A 23,965-nucleotide genomic window follows, 5' to 3' on the forward strand; every position below is an offset into this window, starting at 1 on the left:
AAGATATTTAAGATAATTCAAGGTATTTAAGATATATATGATAATTTAAGATAATTTAAGATATTTTAAGAAAATTCAAGATATATATAAAACAAATTAAGATAATTCAAGATATTTAAGATAATTTAAGACAATTCAAGATATTCCAGATAATTTAAGATGTTTAAAGATAATCTTAGATGATTTAAGATAAATTAAGATAATAACTAATAATTAAGATAAGATATTTAAGATCACTTAAAATGTTCAAGACAAGTTAGATATTTTTTTTTAGATATTTTTAAGATATTTGAAAGTATTTTTTTAGCTTTCTTTCTTGAATTTCCCTTGATATTTATAAAGTATCTGAAAGATAAAACAAAAAGAACAATTAAATTTAATTTCTGCCCACCAGAAGGAGAAAATAAAAGTCCTTTGTTCCTCATTGAGGTCAGCAACATTAAACTTCTGTCAGTGAACTACGGTGGCCCTGAAGGACAACTACAAACTGATTTTAAAAATTTGTAAATGAATGAAAATAATTCATAAAACCACAGAAAGCACAGATGTTTGAAACAACACAGAAAAGTTCCATTAGATGAAAAAATATTTTGTAGAACATAAAAGTGTTTGTCAGAATATTGCACAAAACCTGGAAATATTCTAGAAAATCTGATAATATATCAATGATGCACAAAAGTCAATGAAATGGAAAAAGCTGAGGCTACAAAATATTCAAAAATTTTCAAAAACATAATGAAATGTAAAAATATTTCAAAAACTATCTGATCAGTCAAACAGCAATACAATGCAAACATTTTCCAAAAGTGGAAAAATATTTAAAACAAAACTAAAATAAATAAAAAAATTCAAATAACAAAAAATGATATATAAATGGAAAATATCTTTGATGATAAAAATATTCAGGTAGCTGTGTACATATTTAAAATATTTAAAAATAATGCATGACATGTTAAACGACACAAAAATGATTTAAAATAACAAGAAATTTGAGTAAAAAAATTAAACATTCTACATAAAAAAAATCCATTTGATAAACATTTTGTTTTCTTTTTTTCTCACCTTTATTGGTTGTGGCATATTGCTTTCCTCATCTGTGTTGTTTGTTTTATTTTTGTGTAACTAACTGTCAAGATACTTTGTAATATGTCATAATCTTGAAAAAAGCAAATAATAATAATAAAAAAAATTTCATAAAATCTTAAAATATATTTAAATGTGAGGCAAATATCCAACAAAATTTTAAATTATCTTAAATAACAAAAATATTCCAAAGATGCAAAAATATATTTATCAATCAAATATATTTTTAATTAAAATGCAATGATGGTTTAAGTAATATAAAAGTTAAAATGTTAGAAGATTTTAAGCTCTACAAAATGTATCAAAAGTAACTCAAAATATTCTGAAAACTATGAAAATTTAGAAAAATCATTAAGAAAATGTAAAATATATTTGGTGGGCTCAAATTTAAAAAAAAAAAAAAAAAAAAAAAAAAGATGCAAAAAGATTTCAGCTACCAAAAAAGGTCAAAATATGTGAAAGTATTTGTAAACTTATAAACACATAAACAAGTAAATAAATACATAAATAAATAAACTTCTTTTTTTAATTTGTCACAACATGCATTTTTTATGAAGTGCAATTTACAAACATGTTTAGAAGATATTTTTAAAATTTAACTTTTCTCAGGGTTTAGTTAAATATTTTTACTTTTTTTGGATTTTTTTTTTTTTTTTTTGGATTTTACAGCTTTCAGTAGAATCCTGTTTTTGTTGTTGAATGTTTTAGTATTTAATAAACTTTATTTTTATTAAAATGTTTAATTAGGTAGAATCAAGAAAAGAACAGGTGAATGTCTATCAGGATATAATTATTATTAAAGATCAATAAAAGACATCAGAGCCTCAGTGAGAGAATAATAAAAACTTTATTGACAAAGCAGTAGAACAGAACAAAGATAGTTTGAGAAGACGAGATGTTCCACTCTTCCTTCTAGGTTTTGTTTCAGTCAAAGACATTCAGATCTGCTGCTGTCATGTTTGATTTAAAATCATTTTAATAAACGTTAAAGAGAATCAAATCCATGTTTGTATCAAACATCGTCCACATACTCATCAAACACAATACAAACTGTTAGGAATAATTAAGTGAAATCTTTATTTAAAGACAAACAACAGGTTTGTTCAGGATGTTCTCTCACGCCAAGAAGCTCTGTGTCCACAGGGGGGCGCTGCAGGCACAAAGACAGGGAGGCTGCAGTCTACCCAGTACAGAGATAAAACACAGAAAGATAAAAACTACAGACATGGAGGATCTTAAAGAGCCCCTTACTCAGATGTAAAACTCCGTATCTGTGGATTCAGTAGTCCTGTGGACCAGTTAGGGTCCAGATCTTCAAATTTAAGCACAGACTATTAAAATGTGACATTATAACTAAAAATCAAATCTAAAAGCAGCAAAGACTGAATGATGTTGTGGCTGATTAGGGACAGTAGGAAGGAGGGAGTGGGCGTGTCTTAACCCCCTTCCTCCAGCCTCTATGACATCATAAAGACGTGATGTTTGGATGGCTTTCTTTCTCTCTCAGTGAAAAATTACAGGTGTAGATCTGTCAGGTGAGGAGTCCATCAAATTTTTCAAGAAACTCACAAATATTGTCTAAATTGTGTAAAAGCAGTTGGCAACATTTCTGGGCCTTTATGTTGCCGACGCAGTTGTACAACTGAAACAGTGTGAGGGATTCTGCCTGCAACTTCTGCAATAAAAGCAGCAGAGACTGAATGATGGAACTCTGGCTTTGAATTATCTCCTGGAGAGAACAAATGTGGATTTAGAAATCTGAATGATCAGGATTAAACTGTAAATCTGATTAATCTGAAGTTTAAAGAAGAGAAGAACAAAGAGATTAAAAAGGTCAGTAGAGTGGAGCAGCTCTCTGTGCAGTCAAACAAACAAACAAACAAACAAACAAACATTAAATAAGAGATAAACGTGCATGTTTCTCAGCGGTCTAGGTCTCGTCATCATCGCTGTGCTGCTTCTCCTCGCTCAGCCCACTCTCGTCGATGTTCTCCAGTGAATCAGCTCGCTGCACCGTCAGCTCTGCCACGTTGATGCATGGCAGTGTGTTCTGCTCCGGAAACATCCACGGCTTCAGGTTGGGATTGTGCTTCCTCTTCCACTCGGGATATTTCAGACTCGCCTTGTAGATCTTCCTCATGGCCTGTAGAGGAGGAGGAGGATGTTAGACAGGTCACATGATTCATATTTAAGCTGCTGGTGGAAGTTTTTTACCTTTGGAGCCACAAACTGAGACACTCTGTTGACCACCCACTTTGGTAACGAACCTGCAGAAACGAGCGGAGAGAGTTATCCCGACACCAGCGCTGCTATCATCGGAACATCAGTCTGAATATCTGAGGAGAGGACAGAGCGTCTGACAGGGGTAAATAAAGTTAAAGAAGTTAAACAGGTCCCTCTGAAGAGCTCAGTGAGTTCCAGCCACCTTTGCAACAAGGCGGTTGGTGAAATTTCATTCCTGCTGGATATTATTAGAAAGTGGAAGAGTTTAGGAACAACAGCAACTCAGCCATGAAGAAAAAGAAGAAGGCATTTTTTGATTGCATTGATTGTTGTCCTGATCTCAGTGTCCCGTGTTCTCCTCACCTCGGGGGTCCACTTGGGTCAGGTAGTAGAGTGTGGAGCAGTTGGCCCCATTGGACTGGATCAGGTATCCGGTCAGCAGAGACACAGCTCTGACATAGTCCTTCTTAGGAGGGTGTTGCTGAGGAAACAGAGAGAGGAGAATGTTATAGTGTGTTACATAACTTTACTTCTTCTTTCTTTGTTGTCGTTAACAAAGCAGATGGGTTCGGTTTCAGAGACCAGACGACAAACAGCATCAGTCTGAATTTTAGAGAGCTTGGTCCATACCAAAGGGTTACTTCTCTGTTATCAAAATAACCCCGTCCACACATGCTACATTTTCAGAAGACATCGACCACAGGAAAATGCTGTTACGTCCTGTAAAGATCAGCAGTACTCTGTCCTTCACTGTGATGGTGAGGTACAGAGTACTGCTCACAGACACCAATGACGTCTTTGACATGAGAACATTTCCTCGCCATCCCTCTGTTCCTCTCAGAACTCTGACCCCAATTCCAAAACCCTGACCCCAATCTCAAAACTCCAACCCCAGTCCCAAAATTGACTTCCATCCCAAAACCATGACCCCAATCCCAGAACTCAGACGTCGATCTCAGAACTGTGACCACATTTCCAAAACCCTGACCCTAATGCCAATACTGCGACTTCCATCCTAGAACTCTGAGCCCATACAAAAACCCTGACCCCAAATGCAGAACTTTGACCCCTACCCCAGAACTCTGAGCGCAAACCAGAACTCCAAAGAAAAAGACAGAACTTGGCCAAAAATGAAATGTTGAGAGAACCTCTTCAAAAGCCAGACCTTGACCTGCATCCCAGCAAAATCTACATATGGGGGTCTGGTCCCAAACTGCTGACGTTGGGTAGAGGTAAACCAAAAGTTGCCAACAAAGGACAGTCAAAACAAGGGAAAGACTGCTGGTTAATCTGTGATCTAAGTTCTAAAATCTCCACTCTGAAAGGAGTTTAACAAAAGGCTGCTTTTAAGTAACCTAAAAGGTTGTTTGTGTTTGGATGAAGGAGGGAACACAGAAGGACCTCTGTAGAGTACCAGCCACAGTAGGCCTTAGACATCTTAACCTCGGGTTCTATGGGGAGCCGCTCCCTGCAGGAACCACACCATAAATACAACTGATGGTCAGAGCTCACCGGGTGTTTGACGGAGTAGTTGATGATCAGGTAGTCGTTGCCCAGAGGAAGCCAGGACCTCATGGTGACAAAGTCTCTGTTCTTCAGTGGGGTCGGACACCTCCCTTCAAACGACAGAGAAACCATCAGTTTAGACGTGAAAACAGAGATGAATGAAGGATTGATCAGTTCAAACATGAAACCAGAGATCACTGAAGGATTGATCAGTTCAAACATGAAAACAGAGATCAATGAAGGATTGATTTGTGGTTTATGGACTGACAGGAATAATATCCGATGTCAGCGTTGACAGTCAGACGGCCGATGTCGTATGTGTCGATCATGTTTGTGTCCCACTTCCGTCGGTAGCTGGTGTCATGGAGGACATCGTAGAGTGTCTCTGCTGTCACATCCTTACACACGATCCTCATCTGAGACAAAGACAGAGACAAAGTCAACAACAACTGAGACAATGGAGACAACAACAATGGAGACAGAGTCAACAACAACAATAGAGACAATGTCAACAACAACAACAATGGAGACAAAGTCGACAGCAACAACAACAATGGAGACAAAGTCAACAACAACAACAACAATGGAGATAAAGTCAACAACAACAACAATGAAGACAAAGGCGACAACAACAACAATGGAGATAAAGTCAACAACAACAACAATGGAGACAGTCAACAACAACAACAACAATGGACACAAAGTTGTCAACAACAACAACAATGGAGACAAAGTCGACAACAACAATAACAATGGAGACAAAGTCAACAACAACAACTGAGACAATGATAATAACAACAACCAAGGAGACAAAGTCGCCAACAACAACAATGGAGACAAAGCCAACAACAACAATGGAGACAAAGTCAACAACAACAACAATGGAGACAAAGTCAACAACAACAACAACAATGGAGACAAAGTTGTCAACAACAACAACAATGGAGACAAAGTCGACAACAACAATAACAATGGAGACAAAGTCAACAACAACAACTGAGACAATGATAATAACAACAACCAAGGAGACAAAGTCGCCAACAACAACAATGATGACAAAGTCAACAACAACAACCATGGAGACAAAGTCAACAACAACAACAATGGAGACAAAGTCAACAACAACAACAAAAACAATAGAGACAAAGTCGACAACAACAACAATGGAGACAAAGTCAACAACAACAACAATGGAGACAAAGTCAACAACAACAATAACAATGGAGACGAAGTCATCAACAACAACAACAAAGGCAGAGACAAAGTCAACAACAACAACAACAACAATGGAGACAAAGTCGTCAACAACAACAACAACAATGGAGACAAAGTTGTCAACAACAACAACAATGGAGACAAAGTCAACAACAACAACTGAGACAATGTCAACAACAACAATGGAGACAAAGTCAAAAACAACAACCATGGAGACAAAGTTGACAACAACAACAATGGAGACAAAGTCAAAAACAACAACCATGGAGACAAAGTTGACAACAACTCCATGGAGACAAAGTCGACAGCAACAAAAATTGAGTCAATGATTTTAATAATTTTAGACCTATTTCAAAGCTTCCATTTTTATCCAAGGTTTTTGAGAAGGTGGTTTCTTCACAACTTTTATCTTTTATGTCTCAGAACAACCTCTTTGAGAAATTCTAGTGTGGTTTCAGAGCAGAGGCCTGTACGACGAAGCTGGATTTTCTCTTATCCAGATAACTTCAGGATTAACCCTGGATTTTCTGTACGATGAACCTGGCTCACTTCTAACCGGGATAAATCACGGTTATGTTCTGGATAAGAGATCAGCGAGTATAAAAGCACCGCCTCCTGACAAATCAGCTCTCTTGGAAAATAGCCTGTCCATTCTTAGAAGATCCTGGTTGAGGCATGGAAGAAGAGAAGATTATTTAGGGATGGATGACAGATAATTCTGGTGATTTCATACAACAGAGACAGTGTGGAGAAACAAAGCCTTGTCCCTCACTGCTTTGATGTATGTTTTTATATCTGATCTTCACTTGTTCCCAAGTCCTTTTAGCTCCACTGGGGGTTCATCTGAAATAATGGGGTTATAATAATGGTCACGCTGAAATTTTCATTCCTCATTTTTTTCGGAACAGGTTCGATTTTATGTGAAATTTCGCATCAGTCCAAGTTATTTAAATGGGTGAGTGATGATTCAAAACAGTGTCCACTGCTTCCTCCTTGCTTGCTCACCCTCACCGGACCCCTCCTCCCTCTCTCTTGCCCTGAACCCTCACTTTAAACACCAAAGTTTGCTCAATTATTATGTGGATATAAACCATGGAAATGTAACTGATAGATGGGTGATAGGTGACTCAGACCTGTTGCTTTCTCTCTCGCTCACTCACCCCTGTCCAACTCCTCCCTCTCTCCCACTCCCGAAACCTCACTTAAAACACCGTAGTTTGCAGGTGTGTCATGTGGATATCAGCTATGGAAATATAACAGATAAAGGCACAGGCTACATTTGCAGCCTACTCAGAGACAGAATTAAAAAGTTGCCCTTCATCTCTCCAACTTGTCTCAGCGCTATGACACATGAATGGGTGCTGAATGAAGCTCTGTGTCAGGATGGATCAGCAGGATTATAAAGGAATGACAGAGACGCAGTCTCGCAGTACGAAACTATTTACACCTTTTACGAATTTTCACAGTGAAGGCAAATTAAAACGTATCAGACTCAGTGTGCAAGGTCCGAGTGTGTGAAGTTTTTTCGGATTAATCCGGAAAAAAAAAATGCTTCCGAAAATCACGGACCCAGTGTGTAGAGACCTTTACTGCAGAAACATGGATTAATGGAATGCACAACTACTCGTGCCGTCACGGTGATGAATTAATATTAAAACACAAAACTCTCTGAAAAAGCTTTGCCCCAAACATCTGTGCCATAATAATGTGAAACTGAGTGATCAGAGAGCTGTCCGTTCATATTGTCCCATGAATTAATATCGTATAATCTGACGAATTTACGCATTAACAGAGTCGGCAGTTTTCTGCCAGCATTCCTTCCTGGCGTTTGCTGCAGTGACAGCATTGCTCCTGGCCTGGATGATTGATTTAAATTCCTCATATTTTTTTACGAATGATTCTGTTCCTCCACTGAGAAATAAGCTGCTCTGCAGGGTTTTTCCATGTTTGCGATAGGTCAGACGCTGCAAACACCACCCCTTTTATGTGAGCGTGCACTGATCCAGATCGGAAAACCCTGGCTGCAGTTAGCAAGTTGATAACCAGTTTCGTTGTACAGCTGATCCGGATTGCTAATGTCTTGATAAGTCAATCCCGCTAATGGAGAGATATTCTGGATTTCTTAATCCAGCTTTGTCGTACAGGCCTAACGTCGACAAGAACTACTGAGACAATGTCGTCAACAACAACAACAGACACAAAGTCAACAACAACAATGGAGACAAAGTCAACAACAACAACAATGGAGACAAAGTCAACAACAACAATGGAGACAAAGTCAACAACAACAACAATGGAGACAAAGTCAACAACAACAATGGAGACAAAGTCAACAACAACAACAATGGAGACAAAGTCAACAACAACAACAATGGAGACAAAGGTGACAACAACAACAGACACAAAGTAAACAATAACAGTGGAGACAAAGTCAACAACAACAACAATGGAGACAACATCAACAAGAACTACTGAGACAAAGTCAACAACAACAACAATGGACACAACGTCGACATCAAGCTTGTAAACATTCTGTCCTTTGCTGTTGAAGAGGATTTCATCAACATTCCATCCTTTCTTTTTCATGCAGGCCAGTCTAGGCCCTACCTGGTTTGACTAATATTGGGACCCTTCTTGTTCTAGTCTGCCTACAGGGATCTATCAGCTATCATAGATTGATATGAAGAGATTTGTGGTCTTCTTGAGGGACTTGGACCTTCATGTTGGGGTTTCTGGGAAATCTAAATCTTGTGTGATGCTGTTTTATTTACTCTTGGTACCTTATTTACATTTACACTCTCTTCATTTTCATTAAATGTAATTCTGAATCAATATTTCATGGAGCCCTGTTCTGACTAAATACTGCAGCCCCTTAAAACATGTCCCAGGCCGCTGCCTTCCTTAGTACAATAGTAATGATGGCCATGAGGATGAGAGAGGATGTGGGGAGGTGTGATTTAGAGCTGTTCTATAAAACCTACAGATCTAACTCAGTGTGTTTAAGCTGGTTAGGCTCTTGATCAGGATGTAAGAGTTAAAGCACAGAGCTCTGAGATTCAGACACTGAATAAAAGGAGTGATGAGAAAATCATAATGCAAACCCTGCAGGAGTCTGAGTGTGAGACCTTAAGCTTCAGATGTCACCCTGATTCCCCTTTGAGACTATACTGACCATAGACAGTTCAGTACTCCCCCGAAACAAACATTTAAACCTTGGGAAACTATAAAAACCACAGCTGCTTTGACATTTAATCCTCTGCTGATTATAAACACCATAGAAACAAAACCTACAGACACCAAACATTCAGTCCCTTTCTTATGTAGTGTTCTTAAACATTTCTGGTGCTGAGGCTCATCTTCTCTGATGAAACGCTCTGCTGCTGTAAATTCCTGTTCAAGGTCCCTCACACAAAGACTCTTTAGAAACACTCCAGCTCTTTAAAAGACCTTCAGTCCTTTTAAAACATGCCTCTTACTTTTTCATTAAAACACTCTGGGTACAGATTTAGCTCAGCTGGTAGCTGGCATTTACGTGGAGCCCTGGCTCTCAGGGGCCTCAGGATAGAGTCAATATAGGAGTTCACGAAATATGCATTCAGAATGACATTTAATGATATAGATGTGTCTTTGAATGTAAATAAGAGGCCAAAAGTGAAAAAAATAGTTTTAAATTAGATTTTGATTTTCCAAAAAAGTCCCCGATGACTTGATTGGACCCAACAGCATTTTTAAGTTCCCCCAAAAGGCCCCAAAGGTCTTCATATTAAGCTAATACGTCAGGCTGCTCTCTGACTTTGCTACCTGGAAAGAGCTCCTTCAGAAGATATGCTTCACTCCCATGACTGATTTTAGATCAGTGGGGAAGGGCCCCATATGGGTCTTTGCCTCAGGGCCTACATGTTACTAAACCAGAGGGGGGCAAGACTGCTCCATAAAAGGCAGAGGACTGAATGTTTTCTATGTAAGTATAAATTTATCTTCAAAGTCAGAGGATGGAATGTTTTATTAAGTTTTGATGACATCATCTTCAAAGTCAGAAGAAAGAATGTTTTATAGGCTTTGATAAAATCATCTTCAAAGTCAGAGGATGGAATGATTTCTGTGTTAGATGACATCATCTTCGAAGTCACAGGACAGAATGTTTTTTAAGTTTTGATGACATCATCTTCAAAGTCAGAGAACAGAATCGTTTCTGTGTTTTGATGACATCATCTTCAAAATCAGAGGACAGAGTGTTTTATAGGCTTTGATGACATCATCTTTAAAGTAGGAGGATGGAATGTTTTGTAAGTTTTGATGAAATCATCTTCAAAGTCATAGGAGGGAATGGTTTATAAGTTTTGATGAAATCACCTTCAAAGTCAGAGGACGGAATGTTTTATAAGTTTTGATGACATCTTCAAAGTCACAGAGTGGAATGTTTCGTTTTGATGACATCATCTTCAAAGTCAGAAGATGGAATGTTTTGCAAGCTTTGATGACATCATCTTCAAAGTCAGAGGATGGAATGCTTGATAAGTTTTGATAACATAATCTTCTAAGTCAAAGGGTGGAATGTTTCTGTTTTGATGACATCTTCAAAGTCAGAGGACGGAATGTTTTCTAGGTAATGATGACATCATCTTCAAAGTCAGAGGATGGAATATTTTACAAGCTTTGATGAAATCATCTTTAAAGTCAGAGGATGGAATGCTTGATATGTTTTGATAACATTATCTTCAACAGCAGAGGACAGAATTTTGGTGAAGCTGGGGATGTTTGGGGCTTTTTTTTTACCTCTGTGGCAGGCCATAGATGGCAACCTTTGTAAAAAAAAATGGACAGAAGTGTTGTGTAGCTAGGGATTCTGACCCACTTTTCCAGAATTGTCCACAAAGGTCAGTCAGCATGAGGACAGATTGTTGGTGTACCTGTGTTATAACAGTGATAGACAGATGAAGTATGCTGCTGTTTTTATCATCTGTCTGTTTTGGTTGGTTGCTGGTATGGCACAGGCCTGGAGGCCCTAAACTACCATCACTGATTCCATGGGTCCTGCTGTCTGTGACATATGTCCTTTAGTTCTCTGGCTTCAGAGCTGCTTTAAAATGTTTGGTCCACTCACTATTATTGATTTTGGATAGATGGGGTGGGGCCTCATATTGATCTTTGCCTCTGGGCCCTAAGTTTATTGAAACCATCCCTGCTCAGCCAATAATGTTTAACTTATTTACCATCATTGAAGTTCCTTTAACTCTGGGACATCCAAACGTTTCCACTGGGGGCCACATCCAGTAAAATATCAGGCTGATGGGGCTACGTTCAATACTTCACCTCTAGTGTAATAAAATCCAAGCTAGTGGAGGTTAAGATCTGATAAATGATTAAAGAAATAACAGCCAGGATTCACTTTATTTCTATCTTTGACAGATTTTTAATAATTACTGTAAATTGGATGGTGATTTTTGGCTCTCAGACTTTTACCACGTGTGTGTGTGTGTGGGTGTGTGTGTGTGGGTGTGTGTGTGTGTGTGTGTGTGATAGAACACTGGGACTCTTAGTGAGATTAAAGCAAATGTCTCCTGAACAGCACAGCAACAACCGGCAGAGCTAACATGATTAGCCCATCCTCCGCCTGTTTCCTATTGGTCAGTTCATCAAAGAATCAAAGAGATGAGCACACAGAAAAATCAGAGTGTGAGTTTGGCAGAAGCAGGATTAACCTGAATGAGAAGAGAATGTTTGAAATCTGTTTGCCAACTTAAGATCTGGGATTCAGATCACAAAGAAAGGTTTACTGTATGTGGAAAAACTGAAGAAAAAAAAACGGAGCCCAGAATCTAGTCATGGTCCCGACACGTTACAATGAGCTCTTGAAATTTGTAACCATACTGACTCCATAGCTCACCGTCTAAGACAGTGGTTTTCAAACTTTTTTCGCCCAAGGCACACCAAAAGTTACGCCAAATCTCAAGGCACACCATATTTATATCGATACAAAACAGACTTTTTAAATATTGTTATAGTCAAGGTGGACTATAAGGGGAGATAAAGGGGAGAGCTTTCTGGGACCCAACCAACCGGGGGATCATGGAGATGGCAAAAGTTGGCAAAAATGGGTTAAAAATGATGCAAAAACATGGCAAATTAGGCAAAAAGGGGCAAAACAAAGTCAGAAATGGGTGAAAATTGGTAAAAAAAATTAAAAAAAAAAAAGTGGCCAAACTGTGGGTTGAAATTGGTAAAAGATTGTTGAAAGTCTCAAAATAGTGGCAAAAATGGGTTACAAGTGGCCTAAAAGGATTAAATTGTAAAAAGGTAGTAAAAATGGGTTAGAAATTATTTTTAAAAAAATAGGGCAGAAAAGTGGTCAAACAGAGGCAAAAGGAGGCAAAAATTGGCAAAAAGGTGGCATAAATGGGTTAAAGTGTGAAAAGGGTGGCAAAATAAATCACATGTGGCAGAAAAGTGGCAAAAAGGGTTAAAGTTGCTAAAAGGTCGTAAAAAGTGGTTAAAGGTGATGGGGAAAATGGCTAGAAATGGCCAAACAATAGCTAAATTGTGTGAAAAGTGGCAAAAAAGGTAGCAAAAATTGGTTAAATGTGGCAAAAAGTTCCAAAAAAGTGGCAAAAATGGGTCAAAAGCAGCAATAAGAAGTGGCAAAAATGCTAAGTGAAGCAGCAACATGGTTTAAGTTGTCAAAAGAAGTGGCAAAAATGGGTAGAAATTTGGTCAACTTGGTTAAAAATAGCATGAATTAATAATTTCAACACCAATTTCAACCCAGTAATAGCTTGCCATATTTTTGAGCTCTTAATGAGGTAACTGTTAGCCAGGATGCTAGCACCAATTCTACTGATCCAACACACACACACTGATATTATCAATAAATCCCAACTGGGGTGGTCCCATTCTCTGGGGTTTTTCAGGGGTCCAGTCAGATCTGTGGGCAGGCCTGGTTACAGTACTTGACATAAAGTTGTAGTAACAACGGATGGTGCAAATTCCCACGGCACACCTAGACTTGCCTTGAGGCACATTCGTGTGCTTTGGCACACCATTTGAGAACCACTGGTCTACGGAAACTCAGTCATAACCTGCTGCTAAGCTCATGTCTTGAATTCAGAAGTCTTCTGAATCAAATCAGCTCTGAATGTTTAGTGACTAAATGTGACAAATATTTTCTTTAATATATTTTTGTGAGTGCTTTCTACATTTTTTGTATTTTGCCCAGAACAACAGATTATTTCTACACGACATATAACAATAATAACAAAAGAATGTTTGCTCACTGAATTTCTCCTCTATAAAAGCTTTCTTTAAAGGTCTTTGCTCCATTCCCAACCTAAACTCCTCCATCCTTCTCCCTCATTTATAGGTTTTCTTTTCCTCTTCCTGAATGAGCAGGGCTGCTCCCCTCGCCTCTCTCAGTTTTTGGACGTCATGTGAGACGTCTGCTTACTGTATAACGTCACGTTTTTCCACTGCTGTAATCTTACAGGAGCGTGGGGCTCGACAGCGCGCCGGTCATCAGATATTGTGCAGGTCGGCGTTAAAAAAAGGCTCCGTGTAACTCAATCAGCACGGCTCTGCTGCAGCGTTAATCATTCATAAAGACCTGAGCTTCACGTCTTTGTGTGTCCGTCATTCTGCTCCGCTCTCTGCGTCTGCTGCTCCCACCGAGACCCTTCAGATCTGTGGGAAATATTCACCGGAAGAACGGCAACCGCACCTAAACCGCTAAAGCTGGGACAGCCTCCCTACTGTCCCTAATCAGCCACAACACCATCCAGTCTATGCTGCTTTTTGATCTGAAAATTAGCCATAATGTCAGAACCATTCAAGGTAGACTTACCATGAGGTAGCTGAGGGAGAAACCAGGATAGAGGAAGGCACTATTTAGAATGGAATCAACCTCGTTTTAAGAAAACATCATTTATTTATTGTCCTGGCCAAAAGGACAGAGTCCTAGGGGTCACAGCATCGTCTCTGATTGGCTAAAAGCTAGAAACTTCCACGTTTGATCCAGTTTCAGCCCAAAAAGCAAATGTAATGGCTGTTTTTCAATAAAAGGCAGTTTAATCTGGGTAACACGTTTACCTCAGGCCGTGTGGACACTGCAAATGTGCAAAATGAGCATGGCCTGCATAGCCAATCAGCATCGAGATCCTCCAGTCATATATCTCTGAAGAAGCAGCCGGGGGGAGCTTCATTTAACCTGAAAAACGGAGGAGAAACTAGTGGAGTCTGCCTGTGGCTACCCCGGGCTGCACGACACAACGATGTCCACGGCAGATGCAGCAGCGATCCTCTCAGTGTAGTCGAGCTCAGTCGTGTTTGTTAACAGCTTACTGACATACGCATGTGGGAGAAGGAAGCCTCTCCACCCTCACGACTTTTGAGCAATGACATATAGGCGGTTTGAAGCAGGAGAAAAAAGAATGAAGTGAGCGAACTGCCTACATTCATACGCTGAGATCCACTAGAATAGGAGATGATGTGAAGAAAATATAAGCCCTCTGGAAAAACTCCTCCATAGTCCCTCCTCACTGAGGTCAGAGGGCAAAGGTCAGGGGTCAGGGCTGCTACAGATGCTTCTAAACATCACGGTCACAGCCTCTACTCCTGCATGGCAGCACCTCAGACTTGAAGCTCTTACTGATGTTGATTAGTCCTGTCTTTGCTTGGTGGCTCAGGTCAAGAAGAATGAGGTCCAATGACCTTGCCCTTTGACCTTTGACCTCCAAATCCTATTAAAATCAAAGTGGACGTTTGTGCAAAATTTGAAGAGAATCCCTCAAAGTGTTCTTGAGATATAACACAAAGAAGACTAACCCGGACAGACGGACCAAAAACCTAACATGAGCCAAAGACCAATAGATGGACCCCCGAGGACCTGACATGACCCCCATCCTCAGGCTCAGACACAGCAGCATAACTCTATTTTACCCTGATTTTGTAGATTTGGTCTATTTCTCTTAAAATAACTTCAGAACATCTTCTCTGCAGACCCAGCTCTGTGTTCAGTGACGTCTGCGCATCTGCTCCTCATCGTCACTAATCTGATCATCATTAACAATAAATACGACACACTTCATTAAGATCTCATGGAGTTATTTAAAGAGTTAAAGATAGATATTTTAAATCGACTTGCAGGCTGTGATGATGAGGAGAAGGGCCATGTGTGGCCAGATCTAACATGTATTATCCTCATGAATTTCTACGTCTCTGCTGGACTCTCTGAGGTCGTCTGAATTATTAACGTGAGAGGAGAAATGCCTCGCTGCTCCACAAAGACCTCCTGAATTATTCACACAGGAGCCTTCATCATCATCATCATCATCATCATCATCATCATCACCTTTCAGTAACACTCTCTCTCCTCGGTGACGTCCTGCGGTTCACTTCCTGTGGTCAGCGCTGGGTCAAAGCGAGGAGGCGGAGCTTAATGAGCTTCCTGAATAAACCATCAGAGAGCTGGTTAGCTCCTCTGTCTGCTCCTTCCTCCAACTATTACTCCTCTTCATCATCTCCTCCCCTTGAGTCAGCACCACTGGGATATTTAGAGCTTCATTTAATAAAGGTCATAAATCAGATCCTCCACAGTCCTGGAGAGCAGCACAAACCAGACCCAGACCAAGAGCAGCATGGCAGACTTTAACCAGGGCTACAGACCAGGACAGGGAGGGGACCTGGGTCAGAGTTTAGCCTAGAGATGTACTGACTGGCCCGATCCAGATTCAGATAGCTGCTGGAAATCTGTGATCTACAGGGCTGATACTTTAGGTGGATCTACACCAGGACTGAATTCTGAAATACATAAAAAAAACACAGACCATACCAGCTGGATGGTGACACTTTTTAACGACTTTTCCCCTTCAATAGGTCATTATAGTGAATTCAAAGAAAACCGAGTTAGGCCGGGAGATTAATCCAGATTTAGATGAAATCATGATTAGTCCTTCATAGAAGGTTCAATATTTCTTTAACCTGAAATGTATCAAACTAAAAGTTTAATACAGATTTTTTTTGTAAATTCAGCATAGTTTATAAAAATCCTACTTTCCCTTTTTTTATGTAAATTGTTCTAGAGTAGAAAATAAAATATGTTCTCTTTAATACAACAGTTCATATCACATATGCCATGTGAATCAAAATAATCACAATTAGATATTTTCTGAAAGCATTCAGCTCTAATGGGGAGTGTACTGTTAGACACATAAAGTATTGGTCTGCAGTCACAACAGTCCCTGGTTCAGATCTGTATCAAAGTGAACTGGTTTTAAACTTCTGGCAGACTGGACTCTCTCCAGTAGAGAAACAGAACCTAGGACTCAGACCTGAGCAGGTTCAGGTCTCTCTGCTGGACTGAGTCTGAACGTGTCTCCTCCTCGCCGCTTCCTCCTCGAGTTTCAGCCGTTACTCCTTCATTTCCACTCTGAATTTTTCAGCAAGCTAATAAGAGCCCTGGGTTGATTTCCTCTAAAGAAGGAGGTTACTGATAGGCCTCCAATCAGCTGTTAATGACCTCAGATCAGCTGTTTATATCAATGATCAGCTGTTAATGACCTCAGATCAGCTGTTTATATCAATGATCAGCTGTTAATGACCTCAGATCAGCTGTTGATATCAATGATCAGCTGTTTCTGACCTCAGATAGACTATTTATATCAATGATCAGCTGTTAATGACCTCAGATCAGCTGTTTATATCAATGATCAGCTGTTAAGGACCTCAGATCAGCTGTTTCTGACCTCTGATCAGCTGTTTCTGACCTCTGAACAGCTGTTTATGACGTAGGTCCTCAACTGGTCTACCCCACCAACTCCTTCATGAAAACTTATGGCCAAAATTTCTATTTAGTTCCAGCCAATCATATTGATTTGATTACATGATGTTACAGCAGATGGTGTGACCCATGACCCAACATACTGTCTTAACCACCTGAAAACAGCTCCAAGGCCCTTTTCTGCGTCCCAGTCCACCAGTTGAGAACCACCTCAGTGTGTTATCTCTGTCCTCTCCTTCAGCCATCTTTTTGTCAGCAGCTGGTGTTGCTAACTGTTGCCATGGTGACAGGTACTGCAGATCAGCCTATTATATATTTATTTACTCTGCAGGTATCATAAATCCTCTCAGGAGGAGCTGAACAGGAGCTTAAGTCCTCCTGAGACGGGTCCTTACATGACACAGCTGTGTCAAACGCTTATGACTGGTCAGTTATGATATCTTAATTTATTCTAGTTGTGCATTTAAGGATGCTTTCATATTAGGGACCTAGCCCTGAGTGCAAGTACTCGAGACCCCAAAGTCTGGTTCATCAACCAGTGAGAAGACAAGGCACAATTAATACATACTCTGGCAAGAAACGCAGGAGATGGAAATGAAACCATGCTCGAGTACGGAGGACTCTCCTGAACATATGGAGCATAACATAATGTTAACCCGAGTGGATGTCTCTTCTTCTTTCTTCTTCTTGGTGGAATTTCAAACCAACAATAATACTTCATCTTTCTGTCATCATTAGAACACAGATAAACCAACAATCTTTTCCTTATGTTGACTGTCCTTTGGTGGCAACTTTTGGAAAAGTGGGTGGAGTGAGTGAAACCCTTCACTAGTCTCCACTTCCACCCAGTTTTCAAAAAGTTGCCAACAAAGGTGTACTATCTGGACAAATGGAGGAAAAGGGGCAGGCCCTAACATCCCTGGCTTCATCAACATTCCGTCCAATGCCTCTGAAGATGATGTCATCCTTTAATCTCTATAAAACATTCCTGTTCTCTCTCTTTGATGATGTCATCTTTTTATCTCTATAAAACATTCCATTCTCTATCTTTGTTAATGCCATCATTTAATGTCTATAAAACATTCTGTTCTCTACCTTTGATGATGTCATCTTTTTATCTCTATAAAACATTCTGTTTTCTTCTTCCTCTGATGTCATCCTTTTATCTCTATAAAACATTCCGTTCTCAACTTGATACTGTCATCCTTTAATGTCTAAAAAACATTCTCGTTCTCTCCCTTTGATGATGTCATCTTTTTATCTCTATAAAACATTCCGTTCTCTTCTTCCTCTGATGTCATCCTTTTATCTCTATAAAACATTCCGTTCTCTTCTTCCTCTGATGTCATCCTTTTATCTCTATAAAACATTCCGTTCTCTATCTTTGTTAATGCCATCCTTCAATGTCTATAAAACATTCTCTACTTTTGATATTGTCATACACTTTATATCTATAAAACATTCTCTTCTACCTTTGATGAATCTTTTCTTCTAATCTCTATAAAACATTCTGTTCTCAACTTGATACTTTCATCCTTTAATTCCTAAAAACATTCTCATCCTGCCATCCTTTAAAGCACTGGTTCCCAATCTGGGGTCAGGGACCCTTTAGGGGGCTGCCAAAGATCTTAGGAGGGGTGTGAGGCTTTGTCTGGATAAAAGCTGCAAAAATTAGATTTGCAAATGCTGACTAAAACCATGAAAAAGCAGTTATTAAGTAGTTTACCAAAGGTCTTTTGATAAGAAAAGGATGCATGGGCCTTTTTAGAATTTTATCAGTGAAACAATTTAAATCTATGTAGATTTTCAGTGGCAGTGTGTCACTTTTTCTTTTCTCTTGGGTCCTGGGGGGAGCGCTTTACTTAGGTTCATGTGGGGGGGGCGGGGGTCCTATAACCAGTCTGTTCTTCAAACCAGCAACATTCATAGTTGCTCTATCAGACTCAGACTCAGTAGGTTCTCTACTGTGCTCGGGCACAGAGTGATGTTACTGATGTGAACGCAGACCAGCGGGGGGAGAGGAGACACAGATGCACCCAGGGAAGAGTTAGGAGCAACATGTCAGGTTTAAGTTTCATGACAATTGTGACTATGACATACAATTTTTTATAAACTGATTAAAAATTTCTAACACTGAGAAGAGAAGAAAAATTAACACGGTAATACCTGCTCAGGCAGACATGATAAACTCTTGATTTTTAACCTGGTAATAACTAAGTTATTACCCTTGTTTCCCGTCATCTGCCTCGGCTCATTCAGCCACCTTACTTCCATCTCCTCTGATCTCTCTCTTAGCCACTCATCAATAACTGCACGATCAACTGGTGATCAATATGTATCAGGTTTAACCCCAGAAGGATACACTTGCTTTCAGTTGTCATGGTTGCCTCTGTGCAAACATGCAGGAAAAGTAACGGCAGGAAAAGGAACTGGCATAAAATCACACTGCTGAGAAGCATTTGAGCGGAATATTGCAGAGGGAAACTGAACACAAGTCTAACCCAGGTTAAATACCCCGGCTTGTTTGTGATTGGAGGACTCCATGGTGTTGTAATTAGCCACCTGTTACAGTTGCTCCTGGTCTCCCCTAATCACTGATTCATTGACTAATCTCCTCAAACAGCCACCGTGGACTTTTCTTTTTACGTATTTAGTTTTAAATTTGATCTGGAACCATGAATACCCAAAATAGAGACTTTTATTTTGAAAAGACACTCGTTGGCAGAACATTTTCAGACTTTTTTCAGAGTTTTACGGATAAAGATATTTTTTAACCTGGTGATAATCAGGTGTTTGATGTCCAGGTGTGCCCAGGTGTGCTAATGTCTCACCTTGAGTTTCTGCACGCCCTTGCTCTCCTCCTCTCGGCACCACACGGTCACTCCTCCCTTATTGTAGCGGCTGACCCATCCATCCGGACTCAGGCACTGATCCTTAAAGGAAGAGAAATCCGAATCATCCGGGATCTGTACCGGCATTTCAACCAGAAACCGGAAAGGAGATTTTAAAAGGAGAGACGAAGAAGAGCTGGAGTCCGCGTTCACATCAGTCTCCAGAACAACAGGGGGGCCGATGGTGTTCCGGGTCTAGAGCTGATGGTCTAACTGGGTTTAAACTGGTTTAAAATGGGTTAAACTGGGCCAAATAAAGAGATTAAGTCAAATAAAATAAAGATATAAATGTCTGATATCAGAGATGGTGTGTGGCTTCTGTCAGCAGCAGCTCTGAACTGATGTCTGGGGTTCTCTGCCTCTCCGATCACTGCACAGATAGGACACACGCCATGACCTCTCACTCCGACGACAATTTCAGGACACAAAAAAATAAAGTCAGAGGTAGTGGTTTGAGAATGCTGATATGATAAGTGTGTATAAGTGTGTATGCAAAAAGCAAGGGTGGAATGTTTTCTAGGGTGAAATTATCAAAGGAAGAGGGTAAAATATTTTTATAGACTTTAAAGGATGACATCATCTTCAGAAGCAAGAACAGACTTTTTAATAGACTTTAAATGATGGCATCATTTTCAAGGAAAGGATGGAATGTTTTCTAGATTTTAAAGGATGACATCATCTTCAAGGCAAAGATGGAGTGTTCTGTAAAGAATGGCATAATCTTTCTAAAGTCAGTTAAAGGCTTTAAAGGATGACATCATCTTCAGAGGCAAGGATGGAATGTTTTCTATACTTTAAAGGATGACATTATCAAAAGAAGAGCATGGGATGCATTTAAAAGTTTAAAGGATGACACCATCTTTACAGGCAAGGATGGAATGTTTTGTTGACCTGAAATGATGACATCAACTTCAGAGGCAAGGGTAGAATGTTTTCCTGAATTAAAGGATGACATCATCTTCAAAGGCAAGGATGGAATGTTTTCTAGATTTTAAAGGATGACAACATCTTCAACAGCAAGGATGGAATGTTTTGTAGACATGAAATGATGACATTATCAAAGGAAGAGGATAGAATTTTTTCTAGACTGTAGAGAATGATATAATCTTTCCAAAGTTAGTTAAAGGCTTCAAACAACACATCCCAGCTCAATGATAACTCCTCGTTTTAATTTGAGTTATTATATAAGTATAATCAGTATTTTATTTCTGTATCAGTAATAGAACTTTACATTATTACAGTCATTATTTTATTTCAGACTTTCAGTGAAGCTCTTGCTGATGTGAAATTCCTGTCTAATATTTACTGTAGTCTAGCTTTCATCTCACTCACTCTCTTTTTCTGGTCTCAGCTTCATCTATTACGTCCTCTTCTTGTCTTGGGCTCAGAGGTTTTATCAGCCAGACCTAAAACAGGCTAATTGGCTTCTTTTTAGCTGAAAGCTGGTGTCTGAACTTGTCCTTTAAAGCTGTGCATACTTCTTATAAGAGAGCTACTGTAATCTGGCCGCCAGAGGGGGCCACTGTATTCTAGTTACCTAAGTTGGTAACAGAGTGAGTTATCTTCTAATAGACGATCTCTGCAGGCTTTAATTTAAGCATGCCTTCAGGTACTCCTGGAAATACGATGGTCAGGCTTTTAGGAAGAACCTAGAAGTAAGCTGTTGAAATTTTATGTTGTTAAGCTGTCTGAAAAAAACATTCCTGATGAAGTGATGAGCACACAAATATCACAAACACAACAGCCAGAACGATTTTGAGCCACGTACTGGCATTTCAGATGGTCCCTGAATGCCTCAGAGTCTGAAATGGATACCTGTTGTTCAGGTGGACAGTGGGTGGAGCTTAAAGAAAGAGATCAGGTAACAGCAGCTGGTTGTTTCCATCACTGACACTCTGATAAAGCCACGCTGAAGAGGAAGAAGAAGAGAAGCTTCCAGAAACACAGTAATGGTGAGATCACATATCAGAAAGGTCAAAGGTCAAGGAGTCGGTGTAATTGTTTTCAAGCAGATTTAATTTCAGCTGTAGATCTTTAAATCTGAATGGTTTATAAATTCTGACTTATATGACTCTTATATGACTCCTGTAATCTGACGTTAATTGTTGGGTCTGACTTTTACCTTAAAGACTGACTTTAATCTTAAACTCTGGCTTCAATCTAAAACTCTGACTTTGATCTTAAACTCTGACTTTGATCTTAAACGCTGGCTTTAATTCTAAACTCTTATTTTGATCTTTAACTCAACCATTGATCTTAACTCTGACTTTGATCTTTAATCCTGGCTTTAATGCTAAACTCTGACTTTGATCTTAAACTCTGACTTTGATCTTAAACCCTGGCTTTAATCCTAAACTCTGACTTTGATCTTAAACTCTGACTTTGATCTTAAATCCTGGCTTTAATCCTAAACTCTAACTTTGACCTTAAACTCTGACTTGGATCTTTAACTCTGACTTTGATCTTTAACTCTGACTTTTATCTTAAACTCCGACTTAGATCTTAAACTCTGGCTTCTGTCTATCTCTATCTTTCTTCTATAGCCAGTACTTTTTCTTTGAGCCAGCAGGGGGAGACCTGACCTCGGAAACCAGCCTGAGAGTGAGCCCGACTTTCTGTTTTCTGATGTGTATGTGTTTGGCTCTACGCTGACTTTTGACCTCTGAGAACATCTGCTAGAAACCTGACCTGATGGTGAACATAGAGACAGTCACATTCCTCTGCTCCTGCAGAGAGCTTTACCGTCTCTTTTTTTTTCTCATTAACATTTGTTTTGTTAGGGTCACCCTCTTGTCCTCACTCTGCACATGCTCAGTGCATCTGAATAAGGACTGCATTTCTTCTTTCCTCTTCTTCATGGATTTGCAAATGAGCCACAGTACTTTCTTGTTCTGGAATTATTAAGATACAGATATATCAACACTCTCTCCCTTCTGTTGTCTGTCCTTTGTTGGCAACTTTTGGGAAAGTGGATGGAGCCGGATAGGAGCAAATGTTCCATCCATTTTTTTCCATGCCAACTACAGCATGTTTGGCAGCAATTGGAGGGAAAAAGCTCCCAACATCCCCCTCCTCACCAACATTCTATCCTCTTCCTTTGATGACATCATCTTTCAAAGCCCTGAAAGATGATGTCACGAAAGTTTATGAACATCGCGTCCTTTGCCTTTGATGACTTCATCCTTTAAAGCCTTTAAAGAAGATGTCATCTAAAGTCATAAACACTCCGTCCTCTGCCTTTGATGATGTCATCCTTTAAAATCTATAAAGATTATGTCATCAAAGTTCATTAATTTTCTGTTCTCTGCCTTTTGATGACATCATCCTTTAAAGCATTTGAAGATGTCATCTAAAGTCATAAACATTCCGTACTTTGCTTTTGATGACGTCATCCTTTAAAGTCTTTAAAGAAAATGTCATTAAAGTTCATGAACATTCTGTACTTTGCCTTTGATGACATCATCCTTTAAAGCCTTTAAAGATGATGTCATTAAAGTTCATAGAACATTCCATCCTTTACACCAGTTATTTTTACATTCTAGGATGTAGAGGGTTTGTAGTGGGTTGGTTTTAGAACTAGCGGGACTTTCCATCCTGCCCAGACCTGGAGCAGAGCTCTGAACATTCCTACCTTCACATGTCAGTCTGTCGTCCATGCTACCTGATTCAGATCAAACTTTCAAACTGAGTTTGAAGCTTGGTGTCTGAGAGAGGACTTTACACCCTTCATTATCAGTCTTAACACTGTAACTTCTCCGTCCTGTTGTTGGATGCAGAGAAATTTCCAGTAGGTCTCAACTCATCAGGCCCAAAGCTGCTGGAGGTCAAAGGTCAGGTAGAGGGCCGAGCCGCAGGATGGAGGTTAAAGTGATCCTTTAAAGATGAATTTCTTTAAAATCAGGGAATGTCTGATTATTCCAGTGCTGAGGTAGGATGGATGGATGGATGGGAGAATATTCTGAAATAAAACATGAGCAGTCACCACTCTCTCTGCTGTCAAGCTGTGGGATGTTCAGGAGAGTAAACATGAAATATTTTCCTCCTCTTAAAGGTTTTACTGGTGGAAAAGGTCACAGGGGTCAGAGGGGGAAGAATCCAGGTCACATACATTCAGGTCACACCGAGCTGTTAGCGGTTAGCGGTTAGCTTACATAACTGCGCATCAACTCTGAGGATTCATGAAAGGACCAGGCTGATTCAGCTCCTAAAATACCTGATAATTAAAAAATATGAAAAACACAAAGGGATAAATAATTCCTCTCTCTTCTGCTGTTAGAGT

At 39.5% G+C, this 23,965-nt stretch overlaps 1 protein-coding gene across 1 annotated transcript; it reads right to left on the reverse strand.

Moving 5' to 3' along the window:
• Positions 1-1,911: 1,911 nt before the first annotated feature.
• Positions 1,912-19,985, reverse strand: stard15 (StAR-related lipid transfer (START) domain containing 15). The gene is made up of 6 exons (XM_041797019.1): positions 19,627-19,985; positions 5,081-5,228; positions 4,819-4,922; positions 3,670-3,787; positions 3,298-3,350; positions 1,912-3,226 (listed from the first exon to the last, which is right to left on the reverse strand). Exons 1-6 carry the CDS (start codon positions 19,771-19,773, stop codon positions 3,014-3,016), a joined length of 783 nt encoding a protein of 260 aa, XP_041652953.1. The 5' UTR covers positions 19,774-19,985; the 3' UTR covers positions 1,912-3,013.
• Positions 19,986-23,965: the final 3,980 nt, after the last annotated feature.

The sequence above is a fragment of the Cheilinus undulatus genome, linkage group 10 (assembly GCF_018320785.1).
Source record: "Cheilinus undulatus linkage group 10, ASM1832078v1, whole genome shotgun sequence".
Lineage (NCBI taxonomy): Eukaryota > Metazoa > Chordata > Actinopteri > Labriformes > Labridae > Cheilinus > Cheilinus undulatus.

Coding starts and splice junctions, on each gene's coding strand:
- stard15 (XM_041797019.1), bottom strand. CDS start 19,773: ATGCCGGTACAGATCCCGGATGATTCGGATTTCTCTTCCTTTAAGGAT. Junction 3,788..4,818: donor ACTACTCCGTCAAACACCCG/GTGAGCTCTGAC, acceptor CTGTTTCCTCAG/CAACACCCTCCTAAGAAGGA. Junction 3,227..3,297: donor CTCAGTTTGTGGCTCCAAAG/GTAAAAAACTTC, acceptor CCTCCTCTACAG/GCCATGAGGAAGATCTACAA.